The sequence below is a fragment of the Cheilinus undulatus genome, linkage group 11, assembly GCF_018320785.1.
Source record: "Cheilinus undulatus linkage group 11, ASM1832078v1, whole genome shotgun sequence".
NCBI lineage: Eukaryota > Metazoa > Chordata > Actinopteri > Labriformes > Labridae > Cheilinus > Cheilinus undulatus.
The window spans coordinates 42,798,703-42,814,058 of NC_054875.1; the positions used below are offsets into that span (position 1 = coordinate 42,798,703).

The window sequence follows — 15,356 nt, forward strand, 5'->3', positions numbered from 1 at the left end:
AACGCTGGCCTGTATCACTGTAAATATCAGCTGCGTGCATGAATACGATTGGGGCGTTGTAGGTGGGAGCAGCAGACTTATGTCAGCTGAAGTCTGTGTCTTTGGTCATCCTCCTTTCTTAAATTTTAAAGTGAGTTTCAAGGACTGAAGTTTGTGGAACAACAAGAATATATGGACATAAACATCAGTATCAGATAAAATCAATTTGGGAATATCGGCTTGCTTTTTGTAGATACAGACAAACTGAAACTATGAGTGGGTGGATTATTGTGTGCTAAAATAGCATGCAATAAAGAAAAATATATGACACCTGGCAGAGGTACAGATGTTGCAACACTGAGCTATGACTCTTCTACTGATGAGGTACTTTCATAAATGTCAGAGTTTGCTATGTCCTGTAGTTCTCTGGCTTTGCTTCAAGAAATTATTAATTTTTTTCCAGTTGTTTTGCCTCTTTTAGCTCTTTCCTTGGGGGTCTGAAATCACTACAAGCAGCCCTGATAATCAAAATCATCCTCATAGTACAGGCATATTTTTTCTCCAGCTGACTTTGCTTTCAATGTATAACAATATAAGGTAAAAGCCTTCATTATACAATCTTGTCATTAAGTCTAATGTTTAAAATTCTTATCAATAGCTGTTTGATGTAAAATGAGGATATTACAGATTGTCCCCTCAGGTAAGCATCTTAAACTCACTTTAGAAATTACAGCCCACGGTGCTGTCAGTGTGTTGGTAATGTTTGGAGATTTTCTGAAGAGATTTCTGACTATCAAACACGCAGGTTTCCGTGTAAATTCAAAGGCCCATACCTCCATTAATCCGGGGATAATGAGAAAGCCCCTGGGAGCATCCATTGTCTTCAGGCCTCACCTCTTCATGCAAATCCCTACAAACAGGAACACACAGAGAGGAGATTAGCTCTTATCTGAGCCCATTTTCTCACAGCCAACAGACAAAAGAATACAAAAGAATATCTTATCACCAAACTTCACTATGTTAAGAATTACCCAAACTACTACGTCTTCTTTATTTTTTACCTTTACAGCTTACATTTCCAATTTCATTAAAGAATTTTACATCATTTGATCAGGTGAGTAATTGTCGGTCTACAGTAAAGCTCTAGCGCCCCTCAGAGGGCGCCAGGAGTAACTGCAGCTTGAAGTATCCACTCAGTAGTGGGGAGTTTACAGGTACTCGGGTGCACTTAACGAGTTAGCCAAAAAAAAAGCTTATTAAGCTACTCGTAGGTTCGTGAACCACCGACAGTGCAAATTTCAGAATAATTTGAGACAAAACGCCGTCAAATAATACATCATGAGAGCAAAACTCGTACTTTCTGATACTGTATAACCTACACTTTTCGGGGATGCGCATTCTTCGGTGTCCAAAGTAAATTAACGTCCACAAACCCGTGTAGAAATCACGGATGCTAACGGTAGCTTCTAAACTCGCCTTGAATTTTCAACTTTTTTTTCCCTCCAGTCTTTACTAATAGCAATTCCCTGTGCAGCTTATCTTTCAAAGAATACGGCGAGTCTTTGTTATCAATTCGGCATACGATTATGTTAGCAATTTATTAAGAAAGAAAAACAAATACTAGTTAACGTTAGATCACGACACTTCCTGTTCACATCCGCCAGAGCATCATGGGAAATATAGTTTTAGTCAGAGGGAGGAAGGGCCTGTATGGAAGCCCCTTCACGCCACTTTAAAAAAGTATGGTACGTCACCATTAAGATACAGAAGGTCGAAATTCTGAAAGTGTATGTCATAATAATGAATTTTTCTCTCCTAACTTTTTACTTCATAAGTGACATGCCACCTCTCATAATTTAGTTTTTTCCCTCATCACTATGAATTACAATTTCTTACTGATGACCTTTTATCTCATAATTTTGACTTTTTTTGTAACAATTATGACTTTAAATCATAATTTCATCTTGCCCAACTTGCCTCACAATTGACATGCCATTTCATAATTTGGATTTTTTTTCTCACTACTATGAATTACTATATCTCATAATTTTGACTTTTTATCTCACAGTTATTAGTTACTATCTTATAATATAGCTTTAAGTTAAGTGGCAGACTGGGACTGGGAAGTGGGCTCCCAGTCCCAAGAGCTGTTTCTCAATATGCGTACTTCTCCATATTTCTGGACTTGCGGGCATTTGGTAAAAATAGGTAATCAAAAAGTGGCAATAGTTGAAAAATCCATACTGTTATTTAGTTTATGTAACATCTGTTTGTATGCAGGTTCATGCAAGAGGAAGTATGTTTCCAAGAAGTAAAGATTTAACTTCCTTTTGATATTTCTTGGAAAGCTTTTTTAATTTTTTTTAAATTCAATTATTAATGCAATTATTAAATTTGTTGTTCTAGGTTTTTTATTTACCTGATAAGGGGTTAGGAATATGTATGAAGATACTGAGCAAGTATATTTTTGTTGTAAGATGGCTTTTTCACACATTGGGGAAAAGTAATGCTGTCAAAAGACTGGAATTTTTAATGGGGATTAATTCCAGAATTTCTGTAGTTAATCCCAATTAACTGCATCAATTTGGTCTCATTCTAATATTACGCATTCCTACTGTCTCAAACTAGGTGTGATAGACTTCCTATCCGGATACAGTCCTTTCATGGGTTGACTGAACATTTAAACATGAACTTCACCGTAGAAAAGGGAATTTATTCTGGATCTCAATGGAAATAAGGGAACAGTAAAGGTTAATGTTTGACAACACAAGGTACAGATGAATTTTGACTTCTCTACTGAGCTGTCTGAGTTTTTTTTCTTTTTTAAGTGAAACAAGACATTAAGGAGCAGTGGTGAGCTTATTTCACGTCACTTGATTATCATACAAATAATCGTAAAAAAAAAAATAGTTCAGTAAGTGTGACCCTTCATTTATTGCAATGATTCTTGACAGCCCTATGGTAAAAAACTAAAAAGAACAGGAAAAAAAGACAAAATTACCTACAAACACACAAAATTTAAAATTCAAGTATCACACATTTTAATGCAGTATTTACATGCTGTCTCCACAGAGGATTGTCTCAAAACAAGCTGTGTCCCACTGATGGGTTGCAGAGCATTGTTATCAGTTATTTTTTTTCCTTTTCACCTCCTCATCGAGCTTAGAACCACTGCAGAAACACTTAACCACTCCAATTTATGGATGAACATAAATTTCAAAATAAGTGCACCAAACAGCGCTAGCCGACACCACAAGCGTCACAAGTAAAAAAAATGGAGGAATGTTTGTCATTAACATGCAGAAAAGTTCACAGCTAAATCAACACAGATTTTCACAAAGTTAAAACGTAATTCAAAACTTAAACATGCTCTCTAAAACTATGCAGTCTTTCATCGTAGTGTTGTATGCCACTGTTTAAATAACCTTTCACTCGTGGTTCATCACAATTTTGTATTTACAACGCAACTGTACATTTCAAAGTGGGGCATGACAAAACAAGTGAGAAGCTTATTTTCATAAATACGACACAAGATTTTCAAAACATTCAACACTTTCGTAGCCTTCTGTTCTTTGTGCTTTAAAATGATGAAACTGGGGCAAATGTGGCCTAGTGGTTACATCATGCCCCATGCATGTAGGCGGCCCAGGTTAAAGAGAGTGGGGAAAGACCCCACGTTATGTCCCACTCTCTCATCCCCAGCCCATAATAAATCGAAAAAAAAAAAAAAAAGACATAAAAGATACAATCTCTGTATTGGTGGAAGAAAAATGAGGCTTTAAAGAAAAATGTCTATTTCACAACTCAAGTGTGTAGAAGGGGAATGACTCCTGCATCCTCTGTACTTTAGCTGCTGTTGTAATGAAAAGGGGTTTCCGGTTTCTTGGATTTTTTTCAGAACTGGATCTGAGTATTTTTTAATTCTGGGATCACGGTGACCCAACCATGGGACCTTGATGAGAGTCCATTTGAGTCTCTAATGTCTGCATTTGTGATTCCTCTTGAGAAAGCTGCTCTGTTTTCGAGTCCTGCTGCACACGCTGTCCGTTTGCGGTGAACCCGACATCTGTCGACCCGTCATCGTTCTCCTCCGGTGTGCTTACGAGTGGTTCCTCCTGCGACGTGACCTCCTCCTCATCAGTTGGGTTTGCTAATACTTTGACCCTTGTCAGTTCCACTTTTTCTTCTTTGAAACATAGTTTAAAACAGTGCTAGGAGAGAAAAATAGGATTAAAATGAATAAATAAACAAAATATATTGATAGTTAAAGAGAAAAGGAAAAAGTGGTATTTGAGACTGTTTTTGTCAGAGAATTGAAACACAAGAACCATATTTATTCATAAATTGTCTCCAGTGTCATGACTTTTGAAGACTACAGTGACAAAATCATGCCCTGGGGCAAGTATTATTGATGCATGTTGTAATGTGAGTTGATTGTGTCACTACATTAATGTATGTTTGCTAAATATGAAGCTGCTACCAGCTTTTTACTTTGTTTATCTTAGAATAAATATTAAAATCTAGCCTCAATGCCTCAATCAAGTTTTTTTTGGCATGTGGTAAATTCAATACAACTTGAAAAGCTTGTTACATGTAGACAAAAAAAACCCTGAAGTTTCCTGTTTTGAAGTTTTGATGCTTTGTTAAGCTCATCACAGAAATCTTCCCAGCACAGTGTTAATTTTGGCAGCTATATCTAATTTCAGTCTTAGTTTTAGTCTTCAAGTGAAATGTCTTTTAGTTTTAATCTAGTTTTAGTCAATGAAAACTCAAAACATTTTAGTCTAGTTTTAGTCCATAAAAAGTCCTCACATTTTAGTCTTTACTTTTAGTCCAAGCATCTATTCTCTTGCCTAAATCTGGTACCAAATCATGGTAGTGTGTTCTCTGCACCCTGCCAAACCTGGGGTCCCCACTTTCTACAGCCGAGAGGCAGAATAGCTGCAGATGCATTGTTTTTTCACAGATTTACCAACAGTGGAGAAATATCATGGATTTTGAAAGTCCGAGGAAACCCAAGTTACATTTTAGTCATCTTGACAAAAACTAAACTTGGCTTTTGTCAGTTTTAGTCATCACAGATCTGTTGTTAGTCTTAGTCTAGTTTTTGTTGAAAAAAAAAAGGGCTGTTGATTAACATTTTTAGTCATAGTTTTAGTCAACAAAATTAACATTGTCCCAGCATAAAATCAATGTATTATGATTTCTTCAAAGAGATCTGTTGGAGCAAAACTTTGGTTTGTATTTGTTTTGTTCTGGTATTGGTTTGTGTGAAGGCAAAATTATTTTTGGCAGTTTCAGCATGCATAGTTTTGTATGTACTTTAACATTTTATGCTTAGTTTTTTTCAATCAGACTTTTGAAACCCTGATATCCTGGACATATAAAATGCACCTGAGCCTTTCAGGAGTGCTTCTTTTACACCCTACAATAGTACTATATCACCTGTCACTGATTAACCAGCTTTCCTGTGGAATATCTCAGGTGTTGCTGAGGATTCCACAACTTTCCCAGTCTTTTCTTGCCCTGTCCCAACTTTTTAGGAAAGTTTTACATGCATCAAGTTCAGAATGTTTGTACATTTACAAGAAAAACAAAGTTGATGAGTTTTAACATTAACTATATTGTTGTGCTGTATTCAACTGAATATAGGTTGAAACGGATTTGCAAGCTGTGTAAACTGTTTAACTTACATTTCACATAATGTACCAACTTTTATGGAAGTGGGATTTTTACCTTTTCTGTTTTCTGGCAGGAGATCTTTTTAGTTTTGGTCATGCTTTTTTATTTATGTTCTGTTGTGTAACTGACTGAAGAACAGCCAACACTTATTGTAGTCCTAATCTGGGTACTGATAAAGACAGAAGAGTAACTGTTTATAAGTTTATTTTTTTACATGGACACCCTTATTTGACTACATTTCACAAGCTGCCTACTTCATACGTCTTTGGAAAGCCTTGTAAATGCCTGATAATTCTTTTGCTTAGTGCCCAGTATAAACTAACTGGGAAAATAATAATGGGGCAGGAAGACGACATATATTCTTAATTCCAATGACAGAAAAATAGAGTGAGCAAAAATAAAAAAATAATCATATTTACCTTATAGCTTCCTTCAGAGTGTCCTTGTTTACCTAACAGTAAAGAAAACACACAGAGAACATAAGGATATTAAGTTGATTTATGAAATTTTAACTCATTGTAAGAGAGAACAATTCAACCAGAGCCTACCTTTGTAACACATGAACACTACCACTATCAGCACCGAAACCACCAAAACCCCGATCACAATCCCAATCACCAGTCCATGCAATCTTGGGTGTTTCTCTGCAAGGGAAGAAAGAGATAACTCAGTTAACCAACACTGAACTTGTGAGTGTTTCACAAACTATCTTTATACCACAGGATAATTAGAGCTCTTAGAAGCAAATGAATGAAAGACTCTAAAATGCTGTCACAACAGGAAGTGGCTTTACAGTACAGTCACTCAAAAGGAAACGTTTATGACAGCCACATACGTGCATTCTAGAAGAGGAAGGGAAAAAAAGAAGTTGTGTAGAAAAGATCCTTTTAGGACCATACTTATAACTCAATAATGGTCATTCTCTCACAGCGTATGCATGGATGAAAACATTGTGTAGGTAAGAGGTGTCGGTACCACAAAGAAACCGCAGACCAGCTGTGATTCAAGCTATGTTACTTCCATGCCTGCACAGTTTTGTTTTCAGAAAGACATGGCTAACCACACAGCTGCAGACAGAGGAAGAGCTACAAGTGAGAAAATTCACTACAATTCATCGGCCTACACAGAACTTACCACAGATTGTGTCAGATGTTGCTGTTCCAGCCTTTTTAACTTGTTCGTCATTCTCACACCTGCAAGAATTAAAAGTGTTAAACTACATGGCTTCAGTCGCTATCAATATTTAAATTCAACAGGTTATTTTTTCACTGGTTGTTCATAATACTTCTGGTAAATGCAAACTTTAAAATGTTGGGGCAACAAATCAAAAACTTCTTTTTAATTTCTCAGAAAGTCTACTGATACTAAACGTGAAGTGTGAATCTATCATTCTCGATTGGATGCTGGAAAGACAAAATGACAGATTTTTTACAGAGATAGTTCAGGATGAGTAGATCTTGAGTTGAAAGGTCATGATCCCAGCACTTACTTCTCGGGGTGTAACGGTTTCTGTATTTTTCCCCAAACATTACTCCCAGCATTAGTTATTTTTTTTACCCCAGGCTGTCACGAAGAAATATTTTGATTTAATTTGGCGCACAATTCTGATGGACTTTAAGGTTACGGTATGTTTCCCCTTGCAAAATTTGATATGTTTTTTGCATCAGTGGCATGATAAAATTAAGTCATGCGACAGGACCCTTTAGACTTCATAGCAGTATTGAAAAGCTAAACCATTAATAATTTAAGGATTTTCTGAATGCAGAATTGAATCCTTACAGAGCTGGTTCTCTCCATATTCACTACCCACTGAAACTGGCACAGTGTTACAGACACGCCTAATCCATGGACAGAACTGTGACCCACCAGATAAGAATCACTGCTCTAAACTAAAAATGCCCAGTTTTATTTCTTTTGTATCTGTATAGCTTAGAAGCGGAGTGTTAGGATCTAATCAAAGTTTGTCTCCTGAAATGTATCAATAACTAAAAATTCAACTGGTGATTTTTGATATCTAACTGCATCATAAATGTATTGGAGGTTTTTTTTTTTTTTTAACTTACTTCTTGTGTCTCTGGCAGACACTGTCCCATGAGCTCTCACTTGAAAATGTGTGTTCAGGGCATTTCTCACATACTGTGTCCTTTGCATGATTGCCTGAAAAATTCACAAAAAATTAAACATATTGAAAAACAAAGTTAATATATTTTTTAACATCCAAGACTGAAAATAAAAGGGTTCCATGGTACTGAAAAAGTAAAGTCACACCTATGACTTCAGCGCCTTCTCCTGGTAGACAAACAGTGTGTGACACACAGGTAATACATTCTATACTGGAGCAGTGAAATCCCAGTTTACAAGTACAGATGGTTTTTTTCTTCTTGCTGGCATGGGTGGCACGCTCAAAGTTTTTATCTGAAAGAGGAATAGACTTTTGTTATATGCATGCTAACATTATAAAAAGGAGTAGTTTAGTCTTTATTTAAGAAGGACTTACTTGGGTCACAGTACGGCTGACGTTTACACTTGACGGCAGTTGTGTATGATTCCTGGTATTCGTCTTCCCCACATTCCACACACTGAGGTTCATCACATGTGCCGGTGGTGGACATTCTGTTGCCTGAAAAGACAGTGTCGCTTCATAGTAAATAAATGTAGTATTATGATGTTTGTTCCACGTGAAAACAGGAAGCAGGAACCTGTACCTTTGAGATATAGTTAAACATTTTGAGCAGTGAGCAAATATTTGCCTTCTTTCTCAGCTGATAACAGCCGTTATGTCTCCTACAATTATCTATCAAAGTAAAGCGACATCCAGATGGTTGGCTTAGCATAGCAAAATGCCTGTAAACAGGAGGAACCTTGGCTTTGCCTAAAAGTAACAAAATTCGTCCCACAGCAGGTCTTAATTTTTGTACTAATACATCAGATTTCTTTTGTTACAAAAGTCAAAACATAAAAACAGACATTTGTGGTTTCCCCTGGGGGTCTTTCAAAGCAGATAAATTGTCCAGATTCCTTGTCTGTCATCAGGAAATTCCGTCTTTTAAAGCTTCAAGCTGATACGCTTGCTCTAAGAGTGACCTGACCAATCAGTGCCTTTTGAGGAGGAAGATGTGTTTAGTGGTAATGTAAGGTAAACAATGGCAGCCAGTAAAAAGATTCACTTGGCTGTCACTATAGCAGCAGTTTGATTAAAGCTGGGAAACATTTCTTAACCAAAAGAAGAACAAGGAAATGACACTGAAAGCTTGTGTTGGTCTAAGAAATGTTTGTGCTCTTCTCCCGACCAGTTTGGGAGTTTTAATTTACCAACTGGCTCAGCTGATAGTCAACAGTGATACTAGCAGCCCAGTGAGCTTGGGCAGTACACACCTACTATAGCATATGCTTTGTTGCTCTTGTTTCCCTGAAATGAATTTGATAGATGAAACATTTGTCCAATCACCCTCTGAGTTCTGTTTTTGGAAAGTTCTGCTCTTCCCAAACAACCTCTACAGGGTGTTGCCTAAATAAATGTGAAATTTACCCCATACCATGGATTTGTAAAGAACCCAATCAGGTGTGTCAGATTATGGGGTCTTGTCCTGGACTATTTCGTGGCAGGAAGTTGTGCCTTAGCTAACCATTTGCCCTAAAATATTACTTCCATTACTGAGTAGCCTACAAAGGCTTGTCTAGTTCAAAGTTTCAATTTTAATCACAATTTCCCCTTCTCATATTCATAAAAACAGGATAATCATAATCAAATGATTGCTGTGTTACACTTGTTTTGCAGCTTTTGTCGCAATCTTCATTGTTATAATTCTTAAATGTATATATTTTTTCTCTCACTTATTTCAAAATTCTAAGAGTGTCAAGTTTTGATAAATGCTTGTGATACCGATGTTGTGAAATCAATGAGTAATAGTGGTAGTGTTTCATATCGTGATCTCAATTCCACACAAAATAACCCTAATTATGAGTTTCACCAAAGTTGAGCAGCCCTATAATTTACCAATAATAAATACCTTTTACAGATAATGCCAAACAATAATGTTAAAGGGCCCATCCCTTCCAGTCCAAGGGTTCAGTTTTATGTTTGTTAACCAAAAGCCTCAAACCGAAAAAATATCAACTGAAAAGTGAAATGGGACAAAAGTGAGGCTAGGGCAGTGATACTCAATGTGAGGCCCAGAAACCTTGAAAAAGGTAAAAATTGACATCAGAAATTATCTATTGTGAGTCACTTTCATCAGTTTGTTTTCCACACTTGCATATTAGGCTTTAATTGTCAAATTTATTTGTCAACCTTTATTTTCTGTCTGTATATTTCCATTGCCCTTATTTGCAATTTTTTAACTCCTTTTTTTCTTTTTTTTTGCCAACTTTTAATCAATTTTTACTGCTTTTAGACAATTTTGCCACTACTTTTCATCCCTTCTTGGCCAATTCAGTCACTTTTCACTCCATCTTTTGCTACATTTTTGCTGCACTTGACCATTTTTAACAACTGTAACTCATTTTTTTGTCAACTATCACCCATCCAACCTGACTTGTGCCATTAAATGTCACATTTTTCCATTTTGCCCCTCTTTGCTAATTTTTGCTCATTTTAAACACTTTCACTGATTTTTTTTTGGCCATGATTTTACTGCCTTTCGACCAATTTTTGCCACCTGTAACTCATTTTTGTTGTCAATACTCATCCATTTCTGCAACTTTCTGCCCTTTATTGCCACCAAGGTGATAACAGTTTTGGATTTCTCATTAGTTTTTATTTTCATTTCATTTTCTCTTTCAGTGTTCAATTTCTGTTAAGTTTTAATTAGTTTTAACTGCTGGTTTGTTAGTTTAGTTTAGTTTTATTTTGCAAGAATGCTTTGTTTTAGTGGCTGAGTGAAAGTCATACAAAGTCATACTTTTTAAAAAACATATTCAAACAGGCTACTCATCACTTATTTTATTTACTTAAAGTTGATGTTTAAATACAACTCTGCACAGAAAACTACCACTGTGTGAGGTCTTATCCAATCAAATCAGGCCATTTTACACTTCCCAGGCTTGGGTGTAGGTGCCGGTCAGTATGGTTGTCTCAAAGACTAAAACTAAGGATATTTTGTCTCTATTTTTATTTTATTTTAATACAGTTTTGGTTAGTTTTTCGTGTTTTTGGTAAACCTTTCTATGTATTTAGTTTCAGTTAACTAGAATGATTTTCGAATTTTAGTTTTAGTCATTTAGTTAGTTTTAGTTAACGATAACCTTGATTGCCACCTCTTCTCCCAATTTTTCCCACTTTTCACCCAGTTATTGTCATATTATGCCTATTTTTTCCTTAATCACCCATTTTGCCACTTCTTGACCATCTCTGCCACCTTTAACTTATTTTTAATGCCACATTAACCCATTTTTCATTGCCCCTTTTCACCACTTAGATTGTGGCTTTTGCAAAGGTATTTTTCAACAATATGGCCCCTTGGTTGTGCAGGGCTGGATATCACTGGGCTAGGGTTTTTGAATTTGGGGGGTTGGTTTAAACATTTGTGCTTAGAAACGACTGCAAGAATTTAATTAAAGAAATAAAATAACATACAATTACATTTCTGAAAAATCAAACAGCACCCCATATGCTATACAACCTCTTGCAGTAAGATGACACAACCCTTCATTGATCCCCACATGGAAAATGTTGGGTACTGTACACTGCGTTCTACATTATTATGCAAACGACGTTCTTCTCTGATTTTCTAAATATCAATGCAAGTGACAGTCATAATATTCTTTAAGTCATCAACGGTTAGAGTATAATTCAAATGTTTGTGAACAAACTTCATAATGATAACTATTTTTTTTTCTAAATAAAAACCTCAAAATGCACTTTTCCACATGTTCCACATTATAAAGCAGGCCACAGGTTTCAGCAATATGGGAAAGAATAAGGATCTCTCTGCTGCTGATAAGTGTCAAATATTGTCATACCTTGGACAAGGAATGAAAACATTCGATTTTTCAGGAAAAATTAAGCATGATCATCGTACTTTGAAGAAATTTGTGGCTGATTCAGAGCACAGACGGGTTTGTGCAGATAAAGACATAATGAGGAAGGTTTCTGATGGACAAATACATCAGATTAAGAGAGCAGATGCTAAAATGCCATTACAAAGCAGCAAACAAGTATTTGAAGATGCTGGTGCCTCTGGAGTCCCACCAACCTCAAGCTGTAGGATCCTCCAGAGGCTTGCAGTCGTGTATAAACCTACTATTCAGCCCCCCCTAACCAATGCTCACAAGCAGAAACAGTTGCAGTGAGCCCAGAAATACATGAAGACTCATTTTCAAACAGTCTTGTTGACTGATGAGTGCCGTGCAACCCTGGATGGTCCAGATGGAGGAGTAATGGATGGTTGGTGGATGGCCACCATGTCCCAATGAGGCCGGGACGTCAACAAGGAGGGGGCGGCGTCATGTTTGGGCCGGAATCATGAGGAGAGAGCTGATAGGCCCCTTTAGGGTCCCTGAAGGTGTGAAAATGACCTCGGCAAAGTATATAGAGTTCCTGACTGACCACTTTCTTCCATGGTAAAAAAAGGGAATCGTGCCTTCTGTAGCAAAATTTTCTTCAAGCATGACAATGCTCCATCTCATGCTGCAAAGAATACCTCTGTGTCATTGGCTGCTATGGGCATAAAAGGAGAGAAACTCATGGTGTGGCCCCCATCCTCTCCTGACCTCAACCCTACTGAGAACCTTTGGAGCATCCTCAAGCTAAAGATCTATGAGGGTGGGAGGCAGTTCACATCAAAACAGCAGCTCTGGGAGGATATTCTGATATCCTGCAAAAAAAAAAAAATTCAAGCAGAAACTCTCCAAAAACTCACAAGTTCAATGGATGCAAGAATAGTGAAGGTGATATCAAAGAAGGGCTCCAATGTTAACATGGAACTTGTCCTGTTAAGATGTTTTTGATTGAAATAGCTTTGATGTAAGTAAATATGACCCCCTGATGCTGCAATTTCTACAAATGACTATTTTCAGGTCTTTACAACCTATAAAATGTTTTAAAAAGCTGTTGTGCTTAATAATGTGGAACAGTGCATTTTGAGGTTTTCATTTTTTTTTAAATATTTTTTGTCATTATGAAGTTTGTTCAAAAACATTTGAATTATGCTCTAATGGCTGATGACTTGAAAAATATTCTGACTGTCATTTGCATTAATATTTAGGAAAATCAGAGAAAAATATCATTTGCATAATAATGTGGAACGCGGTGTAGTCCCAGATGAAGGTGAGACCCCTGACCTGCAACAGTGGCCCTCACAAACATTTTCATTAAGTTTCTTTGGGCCTATCCCACATCCACACTAAAGTGCTGTAATGACTCACATACCAAAAGGGAACAGTAATAAGGGGAGAAATCCAATGCAGTGAATTTGGGAATTTTCAATGATATTTCTCCTGAAAAACAACTGTTGAAATGAATGGATTACCTAAACAATTACGTATAACTATTCTGATTACTGCTGTTGTTCTAGACCTGATTCAGCCAACAGGCATGAGTGCTGTACTGCTGTTTGTGATATTCCTTTAAAATCCAGTTGACTTTCTGGCTAGGGAAAGTGAAAGAGAATCCAATGGAGAAAAAAAGAGGGATACTAAATGAAAGTGAAATTGTTATTGAGCTAGTCCTCTTTTTTATGCCACTTTTTGAAAACATATCCACAACCTTCTTGTACATTAATCCCCTGTCAAATAAAAACCTAATTTTGAACTGTGTCATAAAGCCAGCAGGGGTGTTTTCTTACCTGGTCCACACATCTTGCAGCACTGCCCATTCTTCTCATACTGAGTCTCTGGGTCACAAAGGGGCTGAGCAGCAGCCATCGCCTGATGAACAAACAGAGCATATTAACACGAGAGAGGTTTGTATCTATTGTCATAAACTATCTTTCGTTGTTTCTCTGTCGTGAAAACGGTTAGTACACTTCCTCAGAACTAAACCCTAGAGGGGCGTGACGGAAAGTCCCAAACACTCTACGAGCTCAGAACTGAAACTACAACACAGCCTGGAGCACGTGAAACTCTTTATTTTTAAGCATTTTTGCGCTTAAGTGTATTATTTTCATGTATTACGGTCTGATAAAGGCGCATGCTATTTGACCACGACATTGAACAATGGCATCGAAAGTGAAACTAACTTGAAAAAAAATATCGTCATCGGATGTGCTTCGCAATAGTTTGCACAATTTCGACCTAAATGCAACGTATGACGGTACTAATGAGCAAAACACGGGTTACAGAGGTTATAACGTGCTCAAATTACAAGATAAAGTCACAAGACGGCGCGTAAAAGTGCAAAAAAAGTGATTCAACTAGCACTTATTCGGCTACATTCTGTCAAATTAAACATTGATGTTTACAGAAGTATAGAAACTTACCATAAAGGCGCACATCATTAAAAGATGCATCCTCATTTGTTTTGTTAATCGCCGTATTTTGAAGCTCCTCACTCGTCGCTTCTTTGCAGTACTGACTGATCAGCGGTCTGTCCTCCACCCTGTCTTCACTGCAGCTGGTCGTCAGGGAGGAGCTGAAACTGAGGGGGAGGGGGGCATTTCCGGGAAACTCATTTCTGAGCAGTGTCGGTGAGTGATCCCTCAAATTTCCAGAGATAATTTCAGTCTATTTTTGAAATAATCAGAATTCTCACTAAATTCAAAGTAAAATTATTCCTGGTGGACATTAAAAAAAAGAACAACAGCCTGTTTATTTTTTATTACGTCCCTTTTTGCATCTTAAGCCCAAACAGCATGATTTTACATAAACAAAATGTTGAATTATGATTGAAAATTTTAAGAAATTTGTGTCCCAGTTTGTCATTTAGGAGGTAATAGTGGTTCCTAATGCTACAACAGTTAAAGCCACTGCTTTAAAGGCATGTTTATGGCAAAATGAAGGAGAAAAGCTGTTAAAGAGGCAGCATTAGCCTCGTAGCTCTTGGCTAGATATCCCTACATGAATGTGCAGAGGAGTCGCTTCCAATAAAAATTATCAAGGGTGAACCAGTGGCAAGCTAGGAGGCTAGCAGCGCCTCTTTAACAGCTTTTCTCCCTTAATTTTACATAACTGTGCTATTACAGGAACAGTAATGCGCTTTGACATAAACTTTGTAGGCAACTGGTTCGATTAAAATGACTTCAGTTAAGATGCCTATTGCCATCTATGATGTGTGCCACTTGCCACACATCATAGATGGCTTTATCATTACTGTTAGCGTTTAAGTGTGCTACAGGTCAAAGCAAGAGCAAGTTTAACTTTAGTTGTATATTTATTATGAAGGTCTTTGTCTGCAGTGGAACCTTTAGGATATGAACTATCGTTATAAAGCTGTAACACTGGAAGACTCAAACAGCATGCAGGTGAGACTGCATCCAAGAGGGACATTAAGGAGACAATAGCAATGTTATTCACCAACTGCAGGGCTTCAAGGGACATTTTTCAAACAGTAGATTTTTTCACTAATTCTCAACCACACTTGAGTTAAAGATGAAACCCCACCAGAAAAAGGGATTCCCCATCACGTGTTCACAGAGGGAATTCCCCATGTCGGCTCTCTAAAGGGGCTCTGTGGTGTGACAGTAAACTTTCAACATGGAGCACATGACAATAGCTATGACATGACTCTTTAAATCTTCAGCCTGTTTAAAACCAGGTTA

At 37.2% G+C, this 15,356-nt stretch overlaps 1 protein-coding gene across 1 annotated transcript; it reads right to left on the reverse strand.

Annotated features, from left to right (window-relative positions):
• Positions 1-2,996: 2,996 nt before the first annotated feature.
• On the reverse strand, positions 2,997-14,213 carry cd40 (CD40 molecule, TNF receptor superfamily member 5). The gene is made up of 9 exons (XM_041800469.1): positions 14,079-14,213; positions 13,446-13,527; positions 8,159-8,281; positions 7,930-8,076; positions 7,725-7,818; positions 6,796-6,854; positions 6,210-6,305; positions 6,081-6,112; positions 2,997-4,190 (listed from the first exon to the last, which is right to left on the reverse strand). The coding sequence occupies exons 1-9, from the start codon at positions 14,112-14,114 to the stop codon at positions 3,909-3,911; spliced, it is 951 nt and encodes a 316-aa protein (XP_041656403.1). The 5' UTR covers positions 14,115-14,213; the 3' UTR covers positions 2,997-3,908.
• Positions 14,214-15,356: the final 1,143 nt, after the last annotated feature.

What these genes read in the sequence shown, in the direction of transcription:
- cd40 (XM_041800469.1), bottom strand. Translation starts at nt 14,114, where the DNA reads ATGAGGATGCATCTTTTAATGATGTGCGCCTTTATG. An exon ending in TAATGATGTGCGCCTTTATG is followed by an intron (nt 13,528 to 14,078) that starts GTAAGTTTCTAT and finishes TTTGTTCATCAG; the next exon opens with GCGATGGCTGCTGCTCAGCC. An exon ending in ACTCTGAAGGAAGCTATAAG is followed by an intron (nt 4,191 to 6,080) that starts GTAAATATGATT and finishes TTTCTCTCCTAG; the next exon opens with CACTGTTTTAAACTATGTTT.